This window comes from Microcaecilia unicolor, chromosome 4 (assembly GCF_901765095.1).
Source record: "Microcaecilia unicolor chromosome 4, aMicUni1.1, whole genome shotgun sequence".
NCBI classification, from domain to species: Eukaryota; Metazoa; Chordata; class Amphibia; order Gymnophiona; family Siphonopidae; genus Microcaecilia; species Microcaecilia unicolor.
Genome location: NC_044034.1, coordinates 7,007,932 through 7,025,941, shown reverse-complemented (window position 1 = coordinate 7,025,941; position 18,010 = coordinate 7,007,932). Strand labels below are relative to the sequence as shown.

Genomic DNA, 18,010 nt, shown 5'->3' with positions numbered 1-18,010 from the left:
TTGCCTCTTTGGGTCTGCCAGAGGGTGTCTCCCGCATCTTGCTTGCTTCCAGGAAAGACTCCACTAAGAGAAGTTACTTCTTTCATTGGAGGAGGTTTGCCGTCTGGTGTGACAGCAAGGCCCTAGATCCTCGCTCTTGTCCTACACAGACCCTGCTTGAATACCTTCTCCACTTGTCTGAGTCTGGTCTGAAGACCAACTCCGTAAGGGTTCACCTTAGTGCAATCAGTGCATACCATTACCAAGTGGAAGGTAAGCCGATCTCAGGACAGCCTTTAGTTGTTCGCTTCATGAGAGGTTTGCTTTTGTCAAAGCCCCCTGTCAAGCCTCCTACAGTGTCATGGGATCTCAATGTCGTTCTCACCCAGCTGATGAAACCTCCTTTCGAGCCACTGAATTCCTGCCATCCGAAGTACTTGACCTGGAAGGTCATTTTCTTGGTGGCAGTTACTTCGGCTCGTAGAGTCAGTGAGCTTCAGGCCCTGGTAGCCCAGGCCCCTTACACCAAATTTCATCACAACAGAGTAGTCCTCCGCACTCACCCTAAGTTTCTGCCAAAGGTCGTGTCGGAGTTCCATCTGAACCAGTCAATTGTCTTGCCAACATTCTTTCCCCGTCCTCATTCCTGCCCTGCTGAACGTCAGCTGCACACATTGGACTGCAAGAGAGCATTGGCCTTCTATCTGGAGCGGACACAGCCCCACAGACAGTCCGCCCAACTGTTTGTTTCTTTTGATCCCAACAAGAGGGGAGTGGCTGTAGGGAAACGCACCATATCCAATTGGCTAGCAGATTGCATTTCCTTCACTTACGCCCAGGCTGGGCTGGCTCTTGAGGGTCATGTCACGGCTCATAATGTTAGAGCCATGGCTGCGTCGGTAGCCCACTTGAAGTCAGCCACCATGGAGGAAATTTGCAAAGCTGCGACGTGGTCATCTGTCCACACATTCACATCTCATTACTGCCTGCAGCAGGATACCCGACGCGACAGTCGGTTCGGGCAGTCAGTTCTTCAGAACCTGTTTGGGCTTTAGGATCCAACTCCACCCCCCGAGGGCCCTGTTTGTTCTGTTCCAGGCTACACTCTCAGTTAGTTGGTAAATTTTTTTAGGTCAATCTCAGTTATGTCCTCGCCGTTGCGAGGCCCAATTGACCAATGTTGTTGTTTTGAGTGAGCCTGGGGGCTAGGGATACCCCATCAGTGAGAACAAGCAGCCTGCTTGTCCTCGGAGAAAGCGAATGCTACATACCTGTAGAAGGTATTCTCCGAGGACAGCAGGCTGATTGTTCTCACAAACCCGCCCGCCTCCCCTTTGGAGTTGTGTCTTCCCTTGAAGTGTATTGTCTTGCTACATACTGGACTGGCCGGCTTGAGCCGGTTTCGGGCGGGAAGACGGCCGCGCATGCGCGGTGCGCGCGGGCGCGCGAGGGCTAGCAAAGGACTTTGCTAGTGAAGTTTCCGATTGGAGGGGCTGCCGTGGACGTCACCCATCAGTGAGAACAATCAGCCTGCTGTCCTCGGAGAATACCTTCTACAGGTATGTAGCATTCGCTTTAGTGCCAGTATGTCTAGGACTCCATTCTTATCATCAGTCTAAAAAACCTCCAAACTATAATTTTTTTATTTTATCAATATATATTGTGAGCTTAAATTTCCATATGTTCAAATCTTCATAGAATATTACTTTTGTAGTTCATATGAAATTAAGTACTTAGCTTTATTCTTGTGCCCAACGGGGCTCTCCGTTTCACCAATGATAAGAATGGAGTCGTTTATGTGCTGGCACGAAAGAAGATTTGCTGCCAAACAGGGACATTTGAGGTCTTTTTCCTCCACTTATGAACTTAGATTACCTAAGTACAACTCAGAACACCGCAGCTAGACTAATATTTGGAAAAACAAAATACGAAAGTGCTAAACCCCTAAGAGAGAAGCTACAATGGCTTCCAGTCAACGTACCGTGTTCAAAATATGCACTCTGGTTCACAAGGTTATTCACGGAAATGCGCCGGCCTACATGTCAGACCTTATTGATCTTCCACCCAGGAACGCTAAAAGATCATCGCGCACATTCCTAGGACTCCACTTTCCAAGCTGTAAAGGCCTAAAATACAAGTTAGTACATGCGTCTAGTTTTTCCTACATCGGCACGCAGATGTGGAATGCACTGCCACCTGACCTGAAAACTATTCACGACCTAAGCAACTTCCGGAAATCATTAAAAACTTATCTTTTCAACAAGGCCTACCACAGCAATCAACAATAGGAATTCTAACACGCCGCTAATCACTTGATTTTCTGACTATTTGTTCATTGTACTGATCACATTCATTTTGTCACACTTTGTAACCAATTGTTCCCTATTCTTTAACGATGCTTGTCATGTTGTAATACTGTAAGCCACATTGAGCCTGCAAATAGGTGGGAAAATGTGGGTTACAAATGCAATAAATAAATACAATTTAAAGAGTATTTGAATCAAAGAGATACACAAAGTATTATTTTCAGCTATTGACATTTGTTATACAGACTGACTAGTTGCTGAAATAGTATTTTGTTTTTAGTCACCAGTGTATCTTAGGTATTTCTCCTAGTTTTATTTGTCAGGAGGATCAGTTTTCTTCTACTCATGGTAAACAAAGCAGCGGCAAAATGCGAGATTTTACCACAGCGTAATAACTTCCCCCTCTAATAGCGGCTATGACTAAGTAGGTGGAGTTTTCAAAAAGTTTAAGCGTGTCAGTGTGAAATTCTCCTTTACGGGTATTTAAAAATAAATTGTAGCATTGTTGCTACCTGCATGCGGAACACACAGGGAGTGCCTTGATTGTAGAAACTGTTTTGATGGAATTCCAATATGTTTTTCTTGTAGAGACTGAAAGACTTGACGCTAAAATGAAGAGACTAGAATCAAAATATGCTCCACTCCACCTCGTTCCTTTGATTGAAAGACTGGGAACCCCTCAGGTAAACAAAACAAATTATAGCATATATTAAAATTTTCCAGGGTTTGAGATCACTAAAGGATATAGCTTTTCAATTCTTCTACTTTCATGTTCCACTATTACACAGAAATGGACATGGCGCAAACTGGACAGAAAAATGGTTGAATACGCATTAGTTTCCCACCTGTGATCCATAGCACCATAATCTGTGTTCACACATCATTTGGTCTTTACATTTTAGATCAGAAAGCATTACTGCTGGTTGGAAACTGTGATGTGTGTGAAGAGTTGAAATGTGATTCCAGGTCAGGTAGAGATGTAGCAGCATTATCCCTGCCGTACTTAGGGTGTATATTTAGTAAAGGAACAGTGGCATCTTAGCATGTTTTAAATACCTGTGTTGACCTCTTAATGTGTTGAAATGGCTTTAGCATATATTTATTTATTTATTTATATCCCACATTTTCCCGCCTATTTGCAGGCTCAGTGTGGCTTACAGTTTTCCATCATGGCATTCGCCAATCCAGAGTGAAACATACAATTGGTATTACATAAAGAAACATAGATGGAACAAGGCTGCTGGCGCTAACATTTAAAAAGGAGATAGCTCCCCCTCCCCCCCCCCAAAAAAAAAATAAAAAATTCTAATTTAAAAACTGCTCTGACACTCGCACAAGAGCACATGATTATCAGAGTGAGATATCCTTGAAGGATACTATCAAAATAGGACATTTAGGAAATCCCAATAGAGAGGTTTCAGCAAAGATTAAAGAAAGCCATGAGTGTTGAATGGAAGAGCAGAGTAAAGGTGGCAGATTATCCCTGTGAACTACTAAGCAGTTTGTAAATGCAATGAGTTACCACAGTTTGAAGGGTCTGTATACAAATGCTAGAACCATAAAAAATAAGATGGGAGAGTTACAGTATATAGCACTAAATGAAGGGGTAGATATAATAGGTATCTCAGAGGAGTGGTGGAAGGAGAACAGTCAATGGGGCACTGTGTTGCCAGGGTATAAATTATATTGCAGTGATAGGGTGGATCAAATTGGGGGGGGGGGGGGGGGGGGGGGGGGGTTGCACTGTAGATTAAAGAGGGAATTGAGTCAGACAAAATAAACATTGTGTAGGAAACAGCAATATGGAATCTTTATGAATAGAAATTCCATGTGAAAAGGGAAAAAGTATACTGGTAGGGATATACTACTGTCCACCAGGCCAGAACAAATAGATGAAGAAATGTTAAAAGAAATTAGGAAAGTTAGCAACAGTATCATAATTGTTGATTTCAATTACCCCAATATTGATTGGATAAATGTTACATGAGGGCGTGATAGAGGTAATAAATGATTGCTTCCTGGAGCAACTGGTCCAGGAAACGACAAGAGTAGAAGCTATTTTAGATCTAGTCCTTAGTGGAATGCAGGACTTAGTACAAAAAGTAACAATGTTGGGTCTGCTGAGAAAACAGTGATCATAACGTGATTAAATTTGATTTAACTGAATGAAGTCACATAGGAAACCTACTGCAGCAGCGTTTAATTTTAGAAAGGGCAACTATGATGAAACGTATCATCAACGTGGACAACTAGATCCTTTTCTTAGGCAGTGATTCCTAATGTGGAACCTTGCATCACGTATCTATAGTTTGGGTTCCTCTTTCCCACATGCATCACTTTGCACTTGCTCACATTAAACATCATCTGCCATTTGGATGCCCAGTTTCGTAAGGTCCTCTTGCAGTTTTTCACAATCCTCTTGCAATTCAACAACTTTGAATAACTTTGTGGCATCAGCAAATATTATTACATCACTAGTTATTCCCATCTCTAGATCATAGCCGCCGAGAGGGGGGCAGGGGGGACAAAATTCCCCGGGCCCAGGTCTCCGGGGGGGCCCGGCGCCGCAGTCCCACCCGCCCTCCATCGTCGACCGTCTGCCACCGGGCCGGGCCCCCTGCATTGAAATCACAGCGCCTCTCACCTCCGTATGAAAGCGCAGCAGGGCAGCAGATCTCCTCCCTTCGGGCCTCCTTCCCTCCCTGTGTCCCGCCCTTGTCTGACGTAACTTCCGCAAGGGTGGGACACAAGGAGGGCCTAAGGGAGGCAATCTGCTGCCTGCAGCGCTTTCACACGGAGGTCAGAGGCGCTGTGATTTCAATGCAGGGGGCCTGGCCCAGTGGCGGACGGAGAGAGGCGGCGGGAGTTTCGGCGGCCCTGCTCTAGATCATTTATAAAATATGTTAAAAAGCAGCGGCCCCAGCACAGACCCCTGGAGAACCCCACTATCTTATCCATTAAGAATACTGACCATTTAACCCTACTCTGTTTTCTATCTTTTAACCCAGTTTTTAATCCACAATAGTACATTACCCTCCTATCTCATGACTTTCTGATTTCTTCAGGAGCCTTTAATAAAATTAGTTAAAAAGAAATAGGAGGAAATATTTTTTCACTTAACAAATAGTTAAGCTCTGCAGCTCATTAACAGAGGATGTGGTAATAGGGATTAACATTTCTGGGTTTTAAAGTTTTGGACAAATTCCTGGAGGAAAAGTCCATAGTGTGCTATTGAGATGGACATGGGGGAAGCCACTGCTTCCCCTGGGATTGGTAGCATGGAATGTTGCTACTAATTGGGTTTCTGTTAGATACTTGTGACCTGGATTGGCCACTGTTGGAGGCAGGATTCTGGGCTAGCTGGACCATTGGTCTACGCGGCAATTAGACAATGTTTGTCTTGTGCCTATTTTCTATTATCATCGGTCAAAATCCCCCAACCAACCATGAAGGTTGGACAAAATTATTCATATCCTTTAGTTGTATTTTTAAATCATTTTTATATGCAAAAAAAAAGGACAAAAAGAAAAAAAAAAGATTTAAAAATACTATGGACTTTTCCTCCAGGAATTTGTCCAAAACTTTTTAAAATCCAGATATGTTAATCCCTATTACCACATCCTCTGTTAATGAGCTGCAGAGCTTAACTATTTGTTGAGTGAAAAAAAGATTTTAAAATACAACTAAAGGATATGAATAATTTTGTCCAACCTTCATGGTTGGTTGGGGGTTTTTGACCAATGATTATAGAAAATAGGCACAAGACAAACATTGTCTAATTTTTTTTTAGGTCTTTTCCCCCTATCCTTTGTTAAAAGTGGTGTGAATCACACTTCTAAAGCATGTCCATATGTACAGTTGTTATGCAGACTTAGATGTCTTACGTTAGAGATGTTAATATTGAATGGGCAAATCTAAACATGCATTATCAACAGAGTTGTCATATAATAAACAAGTATTTTTTTTTTGTCGTAAGTGTGCTAAGTGCTGCTGTTTTTGTTATTAATTAAAACACCACAAAGTTCTACATCTCTGTATTTTTCTTTTCATTCGTAGCAAATCGCAATTGCAAGAGAGGGGGACTTGTTGACCAAGGAGCGTCTTTGCTGTGGATTATCTATGTTTGAAGTCATTCTGAGCAGAATTCAGAATTTTCTGGATGACCCAGTATGGCGTGGATCTCTCCCTAGCAATGGTGTGATGCATGTGGATGAGTGCGTAGAGTTTCACAGGCTCTGGAGCGCGATGCAGTTTGTATACTGCATTCCTGTGGGTGCTCATGAATTTACTGTCGAGTAAGTAACCTATTGCAGTATGCAACCTACCACTGTGAGAGAAGTGAAAGACTCCTTGTATTGAAGCACTGGCTTAACACAATTTAAATGTATCGTCTTGCATTTTCTACGGATCAATTAACAAAACTTAAGAAGAAATGACAGTAAATACACATTTATTAAAGTGATACCTTCCAAAAATATAATCTTCACAAAATCTTATTGTTTGAGGTCAGAGTAAAACCAAAAATATGTATTCTAACAGATCTTTATGGAAAGGAGTAAGCATAGAAAAGCTAGGGAGCTGGATCAATTGTTCAAGATAGAGTAAGAAATGACAATTGCCATTAGTTCAGATTCAAAATAGAATTGGTGCCTTAGATGCAGAGTGAATTGAGCATTCATTAATCGTACCAGATAATACTATCTAGAATATGATGGAAGAGCCATATCATATTCTTCCATAATTTCTGTATTACTTCTTGGCTTTATTTCCCCCTTTATTTCTTTCACTGATACTGTAGAAGGTCTCGGAGGTCAAAGACCTGCAGAGGAAGTATAACTGGCTTATTTATTCTTTTTTTTTTTTATTACATCTTCTTAATATACCACAAAGCCACACAGGTCGTTTCTGTGCCGTGCATAATAATTAAAAAAAAAAAAGAGTGAAGAGAAGGAGAGAGTGTGGACAGAGGAAAAGGACTCTAGAAAGAGCTGAATGAGTTTCAAGTCTAATCTGGGAGTGTAGCATTAGGTCCGAGGTAGCTGAAAGCAGTTTCACGGGAGATGTTTAAGCATAGGGTAGAGGGTGGTGGAGGTGGAGAAGCTCACTGTTACAGGAACAGAGGGGTTGGGGAGGGATTTAGGGGATGAGCCATTGTACTGTTCAAATTCCAGCTGGTTTTCTTTAGGAGAATATTTAGCAGAATATAACCAGCTAGATTTTCAGCTAAATATTAGATTGGATTTTTTTTAACTTCAGATACCGCTTTCTACCCAAGTATTAAAGCTGTGCAAAATAAAATATCAAATATTCTTCTAAATGTAGCCATTCAAAATGTGACTGATTAGATCAGTGTCTGCTCTCCTTCTCTACAAGAGAATTCAAGGTGAGATCTCCTACACCTACACAGGCTGTAACTCTGACTGCATCCACACCGCTTTCTCAGCCGATACCGACGCCTACTCAACAAGAGCAAATCCGAGCTATGCTCAGAGGAACTTTCAGGGCTACTGCATATACATTCTATTCAGGCTTATATGGTGCTTGCGCCAGCCTCAGCTCAGCCCGTAGATACATCAGAGAGACGGTCACGGAAGAGATTACACCCACCGGCTCTTTGTCAGCCGTGTCAACCGTTGGGGGCACCACAAACCCAACTGGTGCATATGTCCACATCGGAAGAACTTTCTCCAGCCTCGGAGGCTCATCTGCTTCAACATACTTTGACCAACAGTGATCATCAAAATGATGTGTGAGCTAAAGTGGAAAATCAGACTCTCAAAGCTCAAAATCCTGGATTTTATTCATGCTGACATTGTTAAAATGGAGGGAGTACCTGAAGAAAGAGCTGATGGTATGGAAGGACATAAGATCAGTGGATGATCTGTGGTTCAAACTTATGCTTTGGCAGTATTTATTTATTAGGATTTATTTACCGCCTTTTTAAACGAATTCACTCAGGGCGGTGTACAATAAGAATAAATCAAGCGCTACTCGACAGAGCTTACAGTCTAAAATCAGCATGAAAAAGGTGGGCTTTTAGCTTAGATTTGAAGACGGCCAGAGATGGAGCTTGACATACTGCCTGGAATAGACTTCCTGAGCCAGTTGAGATTTGTAAGGGGGATACTCCAGTCCACACCTGGCAGATTAAAGTCACACCTATCCATTCATTCTTATATTTGCTTTATCATCAATCAAGTTTCTGTCCAATTTCTCCATCTGTTAGAGATCCGCGATTCTCTTTCCAACACAATGCACTGACCTGCTTCTTTTCCCCATACCCACCTGCTTTTCAGCTGCTTTAATACTCTTTTACATAGTGCACTACTTTTCCCCTTTTTTTGCCATCTCTATCCCTCCTAAATAGGTTTAAGCCAGATGTGGTGAGATCACATTCATGAGTCTCATTGAACCATGTCTATTTAATGACCACGGTGTCTTAACTGCATGTCCACCATTAGGTCTACCAAATCAGGAATTTTATTGTCTAGACTATGAGTAGTTATGTTTGTAGCCTTCTACTAATATTTAGATGCTTTTCTTATATTTTGTAAAGTTTTTGTTTTGGTCACCTCTCTTTTTTTTATGGTTATTTTTACTAGAGGTGGGCAATGATTAAAATTTTTAAGCGCAATCAACTGGGTGGTCCAAAATTTTGATCGTGCGATTAATCACGCTTGGTCATGCCAGGCATTTTGGGCACCTGCTTTTCAGTTTTTTCTTAAATGCCGACCGAAACATCCTTTTGAGCAGATGTTTAGTGTGGCTGATTCTCCTTCATAACATGCTGTTCGATTAGGTGTGGGCAACAATTAATTTTAATGAAAATTAATTGTGGTATTAAAAATTTTAATCACATAGTCAGTCACATCTCTGGATTGGATGGCTTGGTACTGGTAAATTTTCCCACTGCATGGAAACAGGAAGCAAAAATACATAGTAAAAATTTTTTTAGATACATTAAAAGCAGGAAACCGGCCAAAGAGTCGGTTGGGCCGCTGGACGAAAATGGTGTTAAAGGGGCGATCAAGGAGGACAAAGCCGTAGTGGAGAAATTAAATGAATTCTTTGCTTCGGTCTTCACCGAGGAGGATTTGGGGGGGGACACCGGTGCCGGAAAGAATATTTGAAGCGGGGGAGTCGGAGAAACTAAACAAATTCTCTGTAACCTTGGAGGATGTAATGGGTCAGTTCAGCAAGCTGAAGAGTAGTAAATCACCGGGACCTGATGGTATTCATCCCAGAGTATTAATAGAACTAAAAAATGAACTTGCGGAGCTACTGTTAGAAATATGCAATCTGTCCCTAAAATCGAGTGTAGTACCGGAAGACTGGAGGGTAGCCAATGTTACTCCGATTTTTAAGAAGGGTTCCAGAGGAGATCCAGGAAATTATAGACCGGTGAGTCTGACGTCGGTGCCGGGCAAGATGGTGGAGGCTATTATTAAGAATAAAATTGCAGAGCATATACAAAAACATGGACTGATGAGACAAAGTCAGCACGGATTTAGTGAAGGGAAGTCTTGCCTCACCAATCTAATGCATTTTTTTGAGGGGGTAAGCAAACATGTGGACAATGGGGAGCCGGTTGATATTGTATATCTGGATTTTCAGAAGGCGTTTGACAAAGTGCCGCACGAAAGACTCCTGAAGAAATTGCAGAGTCATGGAATCGGAGGTAGGGTATTATTATGGATTAAGAACTGGTTGAAAGATAGGAAGCAGAGAGTAGGATTGCGTGGCCAGTATTCTCAGTGGAGGAGGGTAGTTAGTGGGGTCCCGCAGGGGTCTGTGCTGGGTCCGTTGCTTTTTAATGTATTTATAAATGACCTAGAGATGGGAATAACTAGTGAGGTAATTAAATTCGCCGATGACACAAAATTATTCAGGGTCGTCAAGTCGCAGGAGGAATGTGAACGATTACAGGAGGACCTTGCGAGACTGGGAGAATGGGCGTGCAAGTGGCAGATGAAGTTCAATGTTGACAAGTGCAAAATGATGCATGTGGGTAAGAGGAACCCGAATTATAGCTATGTCTTGCAAGGTTCCGCGTTAGGAGTTACGGATCAAGAAAGGGATCTGGGTGTCGTCGTCGATGATACACTGAAACCTTCTGCTCAGTGTGCTGCTGCGGCTAGGAAAGCGAATAGAATGTTGGGTGTTATTAGGAAGGGTATGGAGTCCAGGTGTGCGGATGTTATAATGCCGTTGTATCGCTCCATGGTGCGACCGCACCTGGAGTATTGTGTTCAGTACTGGTCTCCGTATCTCAAAAAAGATATAGTAGAATTGGAAAAGGTACAGCGAAGGGCGACGAAAATGATAGTGGGGATGGGACGACTTTCCTATGAAGAGAGGCTGAGAAGGCTAGGGCTTTTCAGCTTGGAGAAGAGACGGCTGAGGGGAGATATGATAGAAGTGTATAAAATAATGAGTGGAATGGATCGGGTGGATGTGAAGCGACTGTTCACGCTATCCAAAAATACTAGGACTAGAGGGCATGAGTTGAAGCTACAGTGTGGTAAATTTAAAACGAATCGGAGAAAATTTTTCTTCACCCAACGTGTAATTAGACTCTGGAATTCGTTGCTGGAGAACGTGGTACGGGCGGTTAGCTTGACGGAGTTTAAAAAGGGGTTAGATAGATTCCTAAAGGACAAGTCCATAGACCGCTATTAAATGGACTTGGAAAAATTCCGCATTTTTAGGTATAACTTGTCTGGAATGTTTTTACGTTTGGGGAGCGTGCCAGGTGCCCTTGACCTGGATTGGCCACTGTCGGTGACAGGATGCTGGGCTAGATGGACCTTTGGTCTTTCCCAGTATGGCACTACTTATGTACTTATGTACTTATGTAACAGCACATTGCTCCCCCTCCCCTCTACACAGGTACCTACCTTTCTCCTCTCCTTCTGCATCCTTCCCCTGTACATACAACCAAGTGTCTCCCCTTTTGCTAAACTGTTACCAGTGAGTGGCCTGGTGCGTGCAAATATTTTTTCATCTGAGCAACAAGTTTTAAAAACAATAATATTTGAGCACCAGTATTAGCAGTGCATTTCACGAGACCGGAAGTGACACAGAAACAGCAGCATAGACCATTTCATCTAGCACAATTTTTTAATTGAAACTCGTCAGTAATTAATTTAGTTTAAATTTTATAGTTTAATTTTGGTTGAAAGTCGGGTCGACATTTTTGTGAGCGACCATGTAAAATCTGTTAGCCACACTCCTAAAATGTGTGAAGCTCACACACTCTGCTTAGAGGAAATATTGCCTGTTACCCCTGACACACACCATTTCTCTCCTCTCCTGCTGCTGTCACCCCCCCCCCCCCCACTCCCAAATTTCTCTTAACCTTTATCTGGCTCTTCATAGGGTCTCCACCAGCGATTCCCACATGCTGCTTGCAACTGATACCTTCCCTCTGCTATGTTATACCAAGGTGAAATAGGATAGGCAGAGGAGAAAAAGCAGGAGTTAAAAATATTTTGATCTTGATTAAAAAAAAGTTAAAAATGAATCACATTAATAGTGTTACCATTACACTAATATTTTTGCTGGGAGTGACTTCCTGAAATTTTGTTCCATCTGCTACCCTTTTCCTCTAGTTTAAACACCTGTCCATATTTTGGTTGAATTTTTCAATATGTGAACAGGTGTTTAATGGAAAAGGAAGGAAATAAAGTGGACTAGATAAAGCTGAGCTCTTTATGTGTTATTAAAATCTAGGGTATGTTGTGATTAAAGGAAATGTTCTCGTTGCAGACAGTGCTTTGGAGATGGCTTACACTGGGCTGGTTGCATGATTATTGTTCTTTTGGGACAGCATCGACGATTTGATGTCATGGATTTCTGCTACCATTTACTGAAAGTCCAGAAACATGATGGGAAAGATGAAATCATTAAGAGTGTGGTATGTTCTTAATTTATGACACAATCGCATGTTTTAAACAATCACTTTGGTGTGTAATTTTGGTAAGGCATCCACATCTTTCTGACCTTTTTTTTTCTATTTTAGTAGGGCTAACACTGGACACATTTAGGTGGAGACTGAAGGCTTATCCATGTAATAGAATTTTCAACGTTTGGTGAAAAAAAAGTTGGAAGAATTATAAAATTTAGAATTGAAAATCATGCATGGATCCTGCATGCCCCGGGAGCAGTAAAGGAAGGCACTGTTGAAGGGAGACATTAGGATTAGAAGCTCTGTAGTTAAGTGAAAAGGTGGTAGATGTGAAACTAAGAGGTGTATTTTCAAAGCACTTAGCCTTCCAAAGTTTCATGGGTCACTGTGGAACTTTGAAAGGCTAAATGCTTTGAAAATAAGCCTATAAGTCATGCAAATAATGAATACAGATAAACAAACCTAACTTAAAAGCCAAGTTTCTAGATAGGATGAAGGCCGAAAGTTGGGGAGGATTTCAGCCATATTGACTTGCCCAGGGTATCCTCAGAATTGTCCAGATAACCCAGGATAAGAATATTGTAATATCAGTGACAGCTCAGGCCTGACTTAAGGCTCAGGAAAAGTACAGGCCTTTAGCCATTATGTAAACTCTGAAGTTCCAGCAAGCTCCTGAGCTATTGGGACACACCATGCAACAAAATGAGGGAGGAGCTAGGGTGCAAAAACCTCAAAAACAGGACACTGCTCCTCAGGAAGATGTAGCAATATGTGGGTAACAGTTGTTTTGGGAAAGGCCAGGTGCAAGGGGCTTGCAAAAGTTTGTGGTTGGAGCTAAAAGATGAAAAACATGTTTATGAGATTTTGAAGCTACTCATTAGCATAGCCAATCAGTGTTAACCATGACATAAACATAGATCCAATCAAGTGTGCTTACTGTCATAGTACCCGTATCCTGAGCAAACCTATAAAATTGGCGTACTTCCTGCTTCAAGCGAGAGAGGAGCGACCACTACTCTCTCTCCAGGGGAAACCAATGTAGCACAACAGAATTGGCAAATTACCCAATTGCTTTCCCATGTGTACCTTTGAGTGCTAAGATATGTCACATAAAACTAAGACCCAGAAAGCACCTATGTGCAACTGGAGTGCTATATTCGCACAATCAGTTAAATGGTGTTCTGTAAATTGTATCCGCAGACTAATGGCTAATTGTAATTATACTTGATGCCTAAGCAATAAAAGATACCTTCTTATAAATTATATTTAGAATGTGTTCTTGGCTACTTATGAGCTAGTACACAGCTCTGGTAAGTAAGGAGTTCAGATATACGAGGTGAATATATTAAAAGCAGCCTTAGGGAGTTTCCTGTGCTCAAGATACCTCCATTTGGTTTGGGGGTGTCTCGGGGACTGGAAATAACCCAGAAAAATATTCACAGCACAGTGAAGGATCTGGGTTTGACCTACTCCTTTTCCTCTTACTTTTATTTAATTTTATATATTGCTTGGCACACAATGAAGTATTAATGCAGTTTACAAGAAGTTACAAATTTTATGATTTTAAATGATTTATTTCTCCTTTGTCAAAGGCAGCCTGTGGCTAGGGAGTCCCATCTGTATGGACTTGCTCTCCTGCTTGTCATTGGAGAACACCAAGTTGCTTACCTTTAGCAGCTGTTCTCCACGGAAGGCATGACACAAGTCATCACATACCCACCCACTTCCCCAAAGAGTTGTTTTCTGCTCTGAGCTTTAATACAGACCGAAGTCAGTGTTAAACAGTGGCTGGAGGGAAGTGGCGTGTTCTCAGAACCTTCTTGAAATTGTCTAGCTAGTAAAGCTTTTTTCCTGCATCAGACTCGGTCATGACCCATCTGTGAAAACTCGTATCCTGCAGTCCACCGAGAACAATTTTTACAACGCATGCATTAAGAAACTGCATTGAAGATTACACAGTTGTACAGCTTTTTACATCAGCCCGTTAAATTGTTACTCCTCTGGGAACAAGGAAATACCTACTGCCCTCGGCTACCACTGAAAAAGACATGAATTAATCCCAAATACAGAATCCCCAATATTCAGTCCACCAACCACCTGGGGGTGTTCAGTGCTAGGTACAAGTTGGCTGGTGTTACTTATTCAACCTTATTTCTCTCCTAACGTTATCCAGGCACTGCCCAGTTAGCGGATTGAATATTGTCACTAACCACGTGACTCCTGGCTGTACCCAAGCACTGCCCTGAACCGCCCCAGCACTACTTAGATAGCAGTTCAGCCATATTCTCTGGATTATGAATCCGCTCAGCAAGATTTATCTGGTTAGGAGCCATTCCTACCCGACTAAGTCCTGCTGCATATTGACCCCGAAGTTGAACAATGTTTGATGTTACCAATTCTGCTTGTTGACTGGCAATAGTATGGGTTCTATATGTGGTTTCATTGAGTTGAATTTTGAAAGCTAATTTTAGCATGTTTCAAAAAAAGTTTTAATGATATTGTGACCATCTTTGGGGAAAAGGTGACTAAAGCGCCAGATCCAAAATGTTGAGAGTGGCCAGTTTTTCATGTCATGGCTCCATAAGTAGACTGAAAAGGTTACATGTTTGAACTTCTGTAACTTTTTTTTCACATAAAAAGATGGATTACAAATTGTTCTAACAGAATTCATTAAAACTTCATATTTTGTTTCTGGAGACTTTTGTCACCTTTTCCCAGAGATGGTCACATCTTGAATCCTAGTCCAATAACCACAAGAAATAATATTGTGGCAGCACAAGGCAATGGCATACTACAATCAAACATATAAATGGCAAGTGACCGATTCACCCGCAAATGCGCAGTAGAGACTTCCCTCTCTGTCCCGCCCTTGCGTCAAGATGTGATGACGTCAGAGGGCGGAACAGAGAGGGAAATGGAGTTGGACGCTGCCTGGAAAGTTGAAACGAACCAACATCGCCGGTGCACCAACCTCCACCCCCCCATCCCCAACGTCGTCGCCACTCCCGCCCCCCTCCGTATCGGGCCCCCTGCACTGACATGACAGCGCCTCTCACCTCTGTGTGGAAGCACTGCAGGCAGCAGCAGAGCGATCTGCTGCTGCTGCCTGCAACGCTTTCACACGGAGGTGAGAGGCGCTCTCATGTCAGTGCAGGGGGCCCAGCACAGAGGAGGGAGGGAGTGGCGGCGAGGAGGGTAGCTGGACATGGGGGGAGGGCAGGGGGGAGAAAGGAGGGTTGCTGGACATGGGCAGGGGAGAGAGGAGGGCTGCTGGACATGGGGGGAGGGCGAGAGCAGGGTTGCTGGACATGGGGGGGAGGGCAGGGGCGAGAGCAGGGTTGCTGGACATGGGGGGGGAGGGCAGGGGAGAGAGCAGGGTTGGTGGATGGGGGGGGGGGGAGGCCAAGGGAAAGAGGAGGGTTGCTGGATATGGGGAGAAGGCAGGGGAGAGAGCATGGTTGGTGGACGGGGGGAGGCCAGGGGATACAGGAGGACTGCTGGACATGGGGGGGGGGGGCAGGGGAGTGAGCACAGTTGCTGGACATGGATCGGGGGAGGGGAGAGAACAGGGCAGAGTGGAGGTTTGCAGACATGGATGGATGGAGGTGAGAATTATTACATTTTGTAAAACACAAATCTCGCCCGTTTTAACGGGCTTAACGGCTAGTAATTGAATAAAATACAATCGCAAAAACTTCTAGTAAAGCAATTTCTGAAAGACATTGTATGTACTAGCAGATGGTGTTGAGTTATAGATAGATAGAAATCTGCATGTGCACAGTCATTTAGCATTAAGAAAACCTTCCAGAACATCTTTATCTATTTCTAAGACCCAAAATATGCCCAGAGCATTACTGATCAATCTTGTTTATCAATACACTGCTAAATTTTAATCTATAACATTTTATTTTGTTTTACAGCCTTTGAAGAAAATGGTTGAGAGAATTCGCAAGTTCCAAATTCTGAATGATGAGATACTTGCCATTTTAGACAAGTACTTGAAGTCTAGTGAAGGAGAGAATATGCCCGTGGAACATGTTCGCTGCTTTCAGCCTCCAATCCACCAGTCCCTGGCCAGCAACTAATATATGCTGACTTTCTGCTCTTTACGTTCCTTTCTTACTGTTCTACTACCCATGGACACTTTTTTAAGATTTAAATTTACGCTTTCAAGGAACTCCATAAGCAGCATTTTTCTTTATTTTACTTTGAGAAATTCTACTGCTGTTTTGGTCTAACTAGATGGAAGCTTTTGTATAATGCCTACTATTTTTCTAAGTTAAATTTGTGTTCTGTATGTAGGAATTGTATAGAGCTAAACAGACTGCAGTCAAGATAAATCTCTGAAGAATGTTTGATGCAGCAGTTGCCTAAGAATGGTTGGCATCAAGTTTGGTTATTTTGCTACCTTGCTGTGCATATCAATTGAGAGACTGCAGGCTAAGAGATTTTATATTTGTTTACACATTACAAAGCCTCCATTGGGTCTGCCTTTACCTACAAAGTACCCTTGGACTTTGCACCTCCGTTTTCTGCTGGTGTCAATTTCCCAAACCCAAGTCCCTCAAAGTGAAGAAAAAGAAAAATGTTTTGGCAGCCCAATAGAGGATGGCAATTTTCAGACAGACCAATTTACTCCATGTGAATCCCTTTGAAAATGTCCTTCTAACTGCATGAAAGCTGTCTGTGTAGTAATGCTGTAAGCTTTTGGTTTTGTACGCATTATCCTTACAAGTGTAAGTGCGAACAAAGCATATGGGCTAATGTGGCTCCTGCTTAGAGTTCTCACATCAAATCAAAAGTTGCAAAGGTTTCTTTCTTGTTTTAAAAACTTGGTTTGTGTGAGAACTGTATCAGTTGTGCATTTTTGTACATGGCCAGCAATATGGAAATGGTGCTTTATATGCTCTTTAAGGGAATTGTTCTAATGTTTATGAATAATCTGTTTCGCTGAATAGGCCTGCCTTTTTGTTGCTGTGCCACTGAACTTCAATAAACGCAGAATAACAACTTTTCAGGATGCCAGCTTGTTTTAACATTAACAATTAAACTTATATTCTGCCGTATACCTCTCCGTTCAATGTGGATTACAGTCACTAAGAAGCTGGACATTTCTGGGAACTATAGAGGATTAATCAATGTAATAAAATAAAGTACAGTTTAACATTAAAAATATTACTAATCATTACAATTTAAAACAAACTTTCTAAATAAATAACTTTGAATTTGCTTGCAAAACTGACTATAGTTTGTCTCAGAAAGTAGTAAAGCTTGATCATCCTTTTCCAGGTGAGGTGCTTGATATGAAAAAAGAATATCTAACCTCGGGGGCCCTTTTACAAAAGCACGTAAGGTCCTACACGCGTGCAGCATGCATCAAATTGGTATTACCACTCGGCTAGCACATACGCTCGGCGGTAATTCCGAGTTTGGCGCACCCTGAAAACACACCGTAGAAAATAGTTTTCTATTTCCTACTGCGAGGGCATTCCTGGCAGTTGGCGTTCGCTGGACAGTTACCGGGCGGGTAACATGTGAGCCCTTACCACTAAGTCAGTGGGTGGCATTGAGAGCTCAGGCCGTAAATAGACGCGTACTGGTTTTCATTTTGCCGCACATCCATTTCCTGCCCCCCCCCCTCCAAAAAAAACCCTTTTTTTTCTAGATGCGCTAAAGAAATGGTCCAGCGAGCATCCAATACACGCAGGCCGCTTTTTGGCACACCTTTGTAAAAGGGCCGCCCTAGTTCTTCTTATTCTTTAGGGGAGGAAAAGTAAATAAAGCCAATGCTCTTGTGACTCTAGATTTTTGTTGGAAA

The 18,010-nt window shown here is 42.4% G+C and overlaps 1 protein-coding gene across 1 annotated transcript in view; it reads left to right on the top strand.

Annotated features, from left to right (window-relative positions):
* The window catches only part of LOC115468266 (cytoplasmic FMR1-interacting protein 1), a 129,621-nt gene extending 111,887 nt beyond the window's left edge, over window positions 1-17,734 (top strand). The window contains exons 28-31 of the mRNA XM_030199840.1: window positions 2,874-2,968; window positions 6,342-6,580; window positions 12,054-12,201; window positions 16,113-17,734. Of these exons, the coding sequence (XP_030055700.1) occupies window positions 2,874-2,968; window positions 6,342-6,580; window positions 12,054-12,201; window positions 16,113-16,277 (647 nt within the window). The 3' untranslated portion in view covers window positions 16,278-17,734. The remainder of the gene's footprint in view (window positions 1-2,873; window positions 2,969-6,341; window positions 6,581-12,053; window positions 12,202-16,112) is intronic.
* The last annotated feature ends 276 nt before the right edge of the window (window positions 17,735-18,010 follow it).